The sequence below is a fragment of the Eriocheir sinensis genome, chromosome 45 (assembly GCF_024679095.1).
Source record: "Eriocheir sinensis breed Jianghai 21 chromosome 45, ASM2467909v1, whole genome shotgun sequence".
Lineage (NCBI taxonomy): Eukaryota > Metazoa > Arthropoda > Malacostraca > Decapoda > Varunidae > Eriocheir > Eriocheir sinensis.
This window is the reverse complement of record NC_066553.1, coordinates 5,792,313-5,802,561: the sequence shown is the minus strand read 5'-3', so window position 1 is coordinate 5,802,561 and position 10,249 is coordinate 5,792,313. Positions and strand designations below refer to the sequence as shown.

The window sequence follows — 10,249 nt, the reverse complement described above, 5'->3', positions numbered from 1 at the left end:
CGCACACACTCCCAGACACACGCACACACACACATACACGTACACACGGTCGATCGACTTGAGCTCCCGTGGCGAGAGGACAGAATTTTCCTGGCCTGTCATTCCCACCCTGCTCCAGAGTGCTCGTGTGTCCATTTTGTTGTAACCAGCGAAGCCTAGACTGACTGGAGAGTTCCTGTACGCCCAGTCTGTCGAGGAGGAGGAGAGGCAGACCTTGCAGAACCGAGGGGACTATCTGGCTTATTCCGTCTACACTGCTAACACCACGCGGGAACATCGTCCATGCTGCCACACTTGCTATATTTATCCCCCCATCCTGACGGGCCAATACTCAGGCGTGTGTCTCCCTGAGTAGTGTATTCTGCCGTCGGTAGTGCCCCAGTTTCGTGTGGAGTCTATATATTACTCTCTGCTCATTGGACATAGTCACACCTAAACCCAGGTTGATTTCTTTGCATTGAGAATGATGAAACTCAGGTGTATCACATGTTCGGTTGAAATTAAGAGAATGGACGCTGAGCTCGAGTCGATATGTTGTGTGTTGTAATCATGAGTGGTGTCGTGTTGGAAGCTGAGAACTGTACCGAGGTGAAGCGGCCGTGGCAGATGCATCCACAAGGTCCGATGTGGTGGAGCAGGCCAGTGGACAGCGCCGACGATGGAGGAGGAATAAGAGGAGTCGCAATGTGCTCATGATACTACTCAAGGACGAGGCCACACACACAACCCCCACCTGGCCCGGGGTACTGCAGGCCGCCCAATGATGACGCCCGTAGCCGATGGGCCACTCACATCCCCTCGATCGCCCTGAGGCACCTGCCCTCACAACTGGTTTCCGGAGTTAGATAGCACTCTTCAGAAATAGACGATGAGGAATAAGTAAATAAACAGTGAACATAGACAGACTGGTGTAATAACACTCGTTCGGTGCTATATGCTGGGCGCCTACACAAACGATTCTACCAATAAATGAGTGGTGAATGGGTTTTGTGAGCCCTGTACATCTGTCGAGGTCGTGTGTGGCATAACCCTTACACCCAAGTCAAGGTGGTGTGGAGTGCGGGAAAGGGGATCCTCAAGAAGCCTTATAAACTAAAACCACCCACTTGTCATTATGGCTGGGACGAGTAATTCCCGGAGAGCAACCCTGAGTCTCAGTTTTCTTCGTGGAACGAGCCGCCCTTCCCTGAGCCGCGGATCATGTCACTGCAGCGTGTATCAGCCCACCACCACCCCCATCGTGGAGGAGCAGAGCGCGCGGCTGCTGCCCACCCCAGGTAAGTTGGTGTTTATAATGGGTTGTTGATCACATTTTATATTAATAGTGAGGATTTCCTGCTTAGCTTTTGAGGTACGTAACTAACAACCTTTAACATTTTAACATATAGCTAATGAGTTTGCCCGCAGACAATTCAACTAGTCTGTACGGCATGCGCATATTTGACGAGTCGGAACCCCTCCCCCCCCCCCACTCACTAACGAACTTCAGGATTCTGTTATTTTACCTCCATTTGGACATAATGTTTCCTTCAATGCAATCTTCACCCGTATGTGTAACTAACCACTTTCAGCAGCCTTATTTCACTCATTCAACCATTTATGAATTAATATGTATACGTACGTACCGTTTCTGTTATTTTTCGCCCCCCAAAAATCATGGTTTAATTTCTGCCAGCCTTTAGTGAGTGCTTACCATGATATTCATTTTCAAAAAAATGATAACCGTTATCTATTTAAAAACTAGGTCAACGCGTTTCCAAGATTTGAAAAACAGTAACATCACAGGTCCTTTGCTCTACTGTCCATACATAATTGCAGAATAATCGTATACCTAATGAAGATTTTATGACAATATATATATATATATATATATATATATATATATATATATATATATATATATATATATATATATATACATAAATATTTGTTATTATGTGTTGCCTACGGCGCCTGTATGCTTTCTTGTGAAGTCTCTTGGACGACCCCAGCCCGTTAGCGACACAGGCGATTTTTATTTGTAGTGGCAGCCGTGATGTGTGACTTTAGTTTGGCTCATGCTGCCCCCCAGTGCTGCACTTGAACAAAGTCGCTGATTTTGGGTATCCTCCACCACTCGACGGTGGTTGAAAACTGTCAGCGGGCATCGATTGGACTCGAACATAGGTCCTCGGGGTGAAGATTCGTATTAGGTCCGTGCCAGTATCTCATAATCTACTTTTTGAAACATCAGTATCTCTTCATATATCTTTTCTACAAACCTTCAACAGTCATGGAAACACTTTGAAAATCCAATTCAAGGACTTTTTTTTTACTCTTGAAAATAGGGGATAATGTTTACGAAAGCGCGTCGCCTCCTCTGCTGGCCGCGGCGACGCTGCAGCCGCCGCAGCCGCAAAATAGCTCGCAGAGGGCTTAGGGTCGGGGAGCATATTTAAACTACTCCAACCGAACTTTACGACCTACTAACGGGGGGGCTGCGCCCCTCTCGAACCCCCCTTCTAACCAGGAGGGGCATAGCCCCCCCTGGACCCCCCCTCATGTATATATGACTTATTTCAGCGAGGAGGTATTTCTCGCAACACCCGCTGCAGCGTCGCCGCGGCCAGCAGAGGAGGCGACGCGCTTTCGTAAACATTATTCCCTATTTTCAAGAGTAAAAAAAAAGTCCTTGAATTGGATTTTCAAAGCGTTTCCATGACTGTTGAAGGTTTGTAGAAAAGATATATGAAGAGATACTGATGTTTCATAACGTAGGTAATGAGATACTGGCACGGACCTAAAACAAATCTTAACCGTCCTCGGGCTTACCATGCCCGTGCTCTGACCACTGACCCATTGCTTCTCCATGTGTGTGTGTGTGTGTGTGTGTGTGTGTGTATATATATATATATATATATATATATATATATATATATATATATATATATATATATATATATATATATATATATATATATATATATATATATATATATATATATATATATATATATATATATATATATATATATTCCTATTTTCACCTTCCTGTGCAGTATATGATTTTAGTCGTGTGTATTATTTTTTTTTTTCATTCAACAGGTGAGAAAATGAAGTATCACATGCAGACGTTGAACTATTGCCTCACTGCGCTACTTTGAAAACAAAACTTTTTTACTTGTTTGGCTCTTTATTCTTTGGCGTGTTATATACTGTGCGGTTAACAGTTAAGTAAAACGTTGTAACGAAGTGGGAGAAAGACTCATCCTTTTGTGATGCATTCCTAAGATCGTAGCATCATCAGTGTGTGCCACTTGTATGTGTTGCCGAGTGTGTTGTAAAATTTCGTTGATTGTGCGGTTTTATAGAAAACTCGTCTTACTGCCATTATGTTTTAGCTTCAGGCATTGCAGCTTTCTTTTTTTATTTTACTATTACAAATGATAGGGCAAAGGGGGGAAGTTAGAGATATTTTACATAAGAGAAGGAGCAGCATGACCGGTCCGCCGTGCTGACGCCACCATTTGGGGCGGGGAGACAGGCTCCTGATGATCAACCATGATACTCTTTTGTCCTGCGTCGTTTGCCAGTTCTCTGAGGCAACCCTATCTTTGTGTGTCGGGTTGGATCACTTCGTAGACATTCCATAGTGTTTCCGTAACCAGCAGCATCACTTAGATGATATCTCTGAGAATGTTTTAAAACCTGACACCTTATAGCTATGAAGATAATAGTGTTAATTTTTACCCTTTGTGAAGAGAGTGGCATCATTTGATGAACTCACAGCTAATTAATTATGATGCTAAGCATTATTCTCTAATTTCTAACCGTGTATTTGTGTTTCAAGACCGATTATTCTTAGTGAGTGATGGGCATGAGCACGAGCAGAGGGGATAGAGTGGGGCGGGGGGAGGGGGTGGCGGGGATTGTGGTGATCAACGTGGCGTGTCAGCCTCACAGTGCCTAACTGACTCATCATCTTAACAGATCATTGACTGTAAACTGCTGCCGTAGCTACTTCAAAAAGTTGATCCTTCATAGTAATAAATCGCATTATACCCCACTAGCGACCCCAACTTTTATAGCTCACCATGATCAACATAATGCCAACGCAACAATAAGAGACATTTTATTCATTTTAGAAGGCAATGAGTTCTCCAACTACTTGTGCTACGCTGTTTTACAAGCTTCACAATCTTACTCCGCGTAGTTTTGCAAACAGATATCCCGCAGATATATATTCTTGAAATATCTGGAGGAGACTTGCCACAGAGAAAAAGAAAATAGTAACTGATAACGCTTTCAGACACTGAGGAAGGTCCTTCATGGAAGGATTGCACTGAAGGGCAAAAGCCGATAAAGAAGTACGATAATGTGTGCATTTACTTTACCAGTGACAGTTTTATATATATATATATACACACACACACACACACTCAAGTTTATATTCATGTATGTTAAAGATGCAAACAAATGGATCTCCCTAACCGGAAATAAAATATGTATAAAACTGGGCTGACGTGCTCTATAAAACGATGTAATAGCTCTGTGCAGTTGTGCTTGAAGGCAAATATTTTCAGTCATCGTGCTCTTCCTGGCGTGAGACATCGGCACGGACCATGACGGCAAGAACACACTGATGGAAGACAGCATGCTGTCGATAACCAACTACACACACACACACACACACACACACACACACACACACACACACACACAGAGAGAGAGAGAGAGAGAGAGAGAGAGAGAGAGAGAGAGAGAGAGAGAGACTTTTTCAGCGCGTCAAGTGACATGAGTCACATAAGTTGAGTAAGATATATGTGTGATAATTCGCAGAATGGTTATTTTTCCTTAGCTATATAACTTTTTTTGTGGATAAGAGTGACATACTGGTTCAGCTTCCCCGCCTGCAAAAGTTCGTGGTTCGTGTCCAGAGGGCTGAATAAGGGAAGTTGCAAAAGAATCTCTGGGTCTTGATGCCCGTAGAGTCACATCGGCAACCCATAGATTTCTTTCAAAGGGCGTCAGTGGAGGAAGGGAGTGAAGATACAAATCTTATACAAGTAAGATTGTCTTGCCATGTCTTCCTCCTCCACGAAAAATAGCAAATTATTTGGTTACAAAAAAAAAAAAAATGGTAGATAAAGAATCCTGCCCAGCATTTACTTATGTTGTCGGGAACCTACAGGTTAGGTACTTCGATAACGTTTTTCCGTGGTAGGGCTTGGAGGACGATAATGAAAGTTTGTCCTCCATGGGCCGGAGACCGTTTGTGAAGGGTTACATCAGGGGTAGGGTTAGTACTCCTGCTGTCTACATTAATGTAGGTAGGAATGACAATGGGAAAGTTGTGAGTGAGGAGCTGTGGTCAGGGAAGCCTTAGGGCGTACTAGGGCGCGCTGCTGTGGCGGTGTGCAGTGTTTTGGCTTGTATGAAGATCAGCGATGAATGGCTTCAGAGCTGTTGCAGTAACTCACTGGCTATTGGATCACACCACCGGCTCCATCAACCACATGTATCGCTGGATTCAGCAGTATCGATGAGATTTTACCCACTCGTTCACAGATACGTATATGTCGAACGGCTGGACTACTTTTGCCCGGATCAAGATACTGTGGATACCAAGCAGTGGGGAAAATTTCTTAATAGTCTATAGTTAGATATTCAAACAAATATTGATAACCATGACATTTTCCTTAAATTAAAGCAAACATGTACATAAATTGCATGAAATCTGACCATTTAACCCTGAAATTACAAATACATATAATGAAATACAACACGTTTGTAAAGTACTACATTCCTTCATTGGCTACCACAGGCAAACGTTGCATGGGTATAAGCATGGATGTAAATGTTACGACGTGACATCAAGTGTATTTTGTGTGCATTTTCTTGCCGCCATATTGGTGCAGAAGTAAATACGAGATATTCTGTGCGTCTCGCTGAAATTGAGGAGGTTTGGGGACCAAGAGAAAAATGTTGAGGTTGTGGAGGAGGTCAAAGGGAAGGTTTTAGGGGTTGAGTAAGAACTTCGTCTTTAGAGGAAAATATATTTAGAATAAAGGTTTGTATACTAGGTAACCCAGAAGCAGTCCTGTATGCAAGACTGAAGTTGTTTACGTCAAGGTCCGTTGAATGTATTTTACGGAGTTTACACAACACAGAAACGGATGAGATCACACAGAAGCAGACAGACCATACTTATAGTCTCTCTGTCTGTGATCACACACACAGAGACTGTATAAATATAGTGTGTTTAAGACTCATAGAGCAGTTTGATACAGTCTACTAAAAGATCATTTCACCTTATGTATGAGTATGACCGAATAGGAAAAAAAAAAAAAACACTTCCCGTCCGTGGTGTAACTATTCGTTTATTTTTTTCCTGGTTGGGGTTATTGTTTCTTTTGCTTCTCTTCCAAGAACACCCCGTATCTCATAGTCCAGCATCAAGAATCTCCTCTTCCAAAAACATCCCATGTCCCATTAAGTTTGAGGTTATTTGAAGTTTATTGAGTTCATTTATCTGTTTATCTATTTTACAGCCGCAAGAATGTCTTATGATATTCTCTCTCTCTCTCTCTCTCTCTCTCTCTCTCTCTCTCTCTCTCTCTCTCTCTCTCTCTCTCTCTCTCTCTCTCTCTCTCTCTCTCTCACACACACACACACACACACACACACACACACACACACACACACACACACACTCATGTAATGCACAAAGCTTGTCTTAAAAGAATTATGTATGCCTCGAATAAATATGCATAATTCCTTGCAGTAAGTATACCAGTAAGATTTTTAACACCACTACCTTGCCGAAAAATCATCATATTTTATATATATATATATATATATATATATATATATATATATATATATATATATATATATATATATATATATATATAATGATGATTTAACACTTAACGATGTTCGATGTCTACTTCCGCAGAGATAATTGAAGTCAAGCACCTCCTCAATTAGTCATGAGTTGTTTTGGCACAATATCAGTATATTTATGAAGAAGAAAACTACATCTAGTTATGGATGCTCATTCATGCCCTTTACGGACTCATGAGATAATTTTATATTTAGTTATACCGGCGGTGAAATCACAATATAACTTTTTTTATTTAACTGCAACTTCTTTTATATGCTGGACACGTACACACACCTACAGGCAGAGAGAGAGAGAGAGAGAGAGAGAGAGAGAGAGAGAGAGAGAGAGAGAGAGAGAGAGAGAGAAAGTTGAGCACATTATATCCCTTCGCCTTCAGTTTCGGACGCTCATTGTCTCCTGTGTTTTAGGGGGCTGGTCAGACCATGGGACCACGCCCTCATGTTTGTCTTCATTCAGTCGTGGATGCACTCATTAGGTGAATAAAAAGTTAAGCACGAGTCTTCATCCATACAATATCTGTATTTACGGGTTTGTGCGAGGGAAAAGTCAAGAAACTCTTTACCCTGTTAGTGTTATGCTCAGTCTTAGTATTTGTTCTTTTGACAGTGAAGGAAACAGCTCAAGGACAAAAACAAACAAAAACTAAAAAGTCCTCTTGCACATATTCTTTTTTTCGTTTTATGTCAAAGAGAAAGCATACACTTCAGAGTAGCAAGGTGGTTATCACCTCGGGGCTTGCCTTAACCCGTCCGCTGTGATTGGCACGGATTTCGCCTTCACTGGTATCCTAGTAACATATGCTCCCACGTCTTTCTCTGCCTCTGTGGTGGGTAGTGGAGTGTTTCCCATGTGGTATTGATATGCTGGATTTCCCCTCTCAAGATGCATGACCTCACATTTTTCTTCACTAAATTGGAGCACCCACTTTTTGTTCCACTCCTGTAGCTTGGTGATGTCTTCTTGTAGGAAATCAGCATCCAAGGGGTTAAGGCTGATGCACACTATACGTAAAGTGACCGGCACAGGATGTACAGTTCCGGACCGACAAAATATTCTTCAATGGGAAACCCATTGTTGTGTTCACACTGCTACGGACCTGCACGTCTCCGGGACGGACCTTAACCAGCACCTACCGGTTGGTATTATAGGCGAGAATATTTTTGTTGGTCCACGCCGGTACGGGCCGGTCCGTAGCCTGTCAGTGTTGGATAGTGTGGTCACGCTTCCGTCACCAGCACAGCAGACAAGCGTGGCGTCGGGGAGCGTAGCACCTCATTTATTCATTCATTCACCCATTCTCTCTCTCTCTCTCTCTCTCTCTCTCTCTCTCTCTCTCTCTCTCTCGATGTGTGTGTGTGTGTGTGTGTGTGTGTGTGTGTGAACGTCGAGAGGATTAATAATCCAGACAAACAGACACCCACACCCACACACTGGTGGATGGGGTCAGGTCAATCCTCTCTCCACTCCCGCTAATTATGTTTCAAATCCCTCTCCCCCCAGACACACATACATACATACATTTATAAATACATACATGCATACATACAGACGCCTTTCTGAGGTCCCCCATACAGTTCTCTTTTCTTTCACCAATTGTAATTCTACACAATGGCTTTGCGGTAATTTGAAGCTACTGCATATATATATATATATATATATATATATATATATATATATATAGATAGAGAGAGAGAGAGAGAGAGAGAGAGAGAGAGAGAGAGAGAGAGAGAGAGAGAGAGAATTTTCTCAGCACTAGACTTTTATTGAATTTGTATTAGTAACGGTGTTGCCGGCCCATGACGGTCCCGTGCAGGTGTAGTGTGAATACACATGCTGTTGCCGGTCAGTTACGGCCCCGTTCAGGTACGGCCACGCCCCGTAAACGTGCTGGTGTAGTGTGATTCGACCTTTAGCCGTTTATAAAACAATAGGAGGGCCATGCGCCACCAGGAGCATAATTGAGACCGAGAACGTGAACATCATCAAGGAAGTTGTGTTGGTTGACCACAGCTTAATTAAGACACTCTCTCTCTCTCTCTCTCTCTCTCTCTCTCTCTCTCTCACACACACACACACACATGTAATGCACAAAGCTTGTCTCAAGAATTATGTATGCCTCGAATAAATATGCATAAGTGCTTGCAGTAAGTACACCAGTAAGATTTTTAACACCACTAACTTACCGACAATACTCTACTACTACTACTATTACTACTACTACTACTACTACTACTACTACTGATTATTATTATTATTATTATTATTATTATTATTATTATTATTATTATTAATACTATTATTATTATTATTATTATTGTTATATTGATTCTCCTTTTCAGTTTTATTCTTATTCTATGCAGTGGTAGTAATTGTAGTAATAGTAATTATAGTAGTAGTAATAGTATTAATTGTACTAGTAGTAGTAGTAATTGTAGTAGTAGTAGTAGTAGTAGTAGTAGTAGTAATAGTAGTAGTAGTAATAATAGTAGTGTAATAGTTCGTGTTATTCCATTCACGATGTTGCATAGGCCAAAGATGCACATCAGAACCAGGTACCGTTTTCCACACCAACAACAATTGGTCCACTCCGAAACGCCTTTCCTCGGCCTTGAGCTCGTGGACTGCCCGCTGACACACTTTAGTAAACACTACCCCTTCCCTTGATGTCAGTAGAATACTGAGTAGATGCACGGGAACCCACCATTTCACCATACAAGTCGATCACCAGTGACACATGGCAACACTAGAAGGACAGGTAGATTTTGAGTTACCATTTCCATAAATTATTTTTAAAATTATATGTTATCAAAGATATATACTTGTTTATTTTTAACTTTTTACGTTAATCGACTCAGGTGGATGTCGCTATTTATATGTGAGGTTGTACATTTCTCACGAATAAGTACAAGAGAGTAGAAAAGCAACTAGAAAACGAACATAGGTATCGGCGTCTCAGCATTCCCCACCACACCACCTCCGGAAAAGAATGTTTTGCCAGTCGAGATTAAGAAATCGAGGTGGGAGTATGTGTGTACACGGTTGTGTGTGTTTATGAATCTGTCTCGTCATTTGAGTGGTGATCAACACGTAATCGTCGATGAGGGTGGAAGGCAAGTCTTTTCTTGTACCTGATGTCCCACCAGGAGTGTTTTGCAGGATTTTTTTCAATAAGTGATAATTATTTCTTTGCAGTTATAGTTAGCTGACGTTAGTAGGTGAATTAGCTTGATGGGTTTTTTTTAAATGTGTATATTGTATGGGTAATTGGGATGACACGTCCAACACATGGGTGAAAGCAACCACCGACGGGCCTTGATTACACAAACAGTAGCATTCAGCACCTCGATTAGATAAGGTCAAGTT

The 10,249-nt window shown here is 41.9% G+C and overlaps 1 protein-coding gene across 2 annotated transcripts in view; it reads left to right on the top strand.

Annotated features, from left to right (window-relative positions):
• The window catches only part of LOC126980671 (polyamine-transporting ATPase 13A3-like), a 63,693-nt gene continuing 53,444 nt past the window's right edge, over positions 1-10,249 (top strand). The window contains exon 1 of one of the 2 annotated variants that reach the window (XM_050830789.1): positions 1-1,277. In XM_050830789.1, the coding sequence (XP_050686746.1) occupies positions 1,115-1,277 (163 nt within the window). In that variant the 5' untranslated portion in view covers positions 1-1,114. Of the gene's footprint in view, positions 1,278-9,876; positions 9,997-10,249 lie in introns of those variants that run through there. The other variant, XM_050830791.1, reaches the window with a different exon arrangement.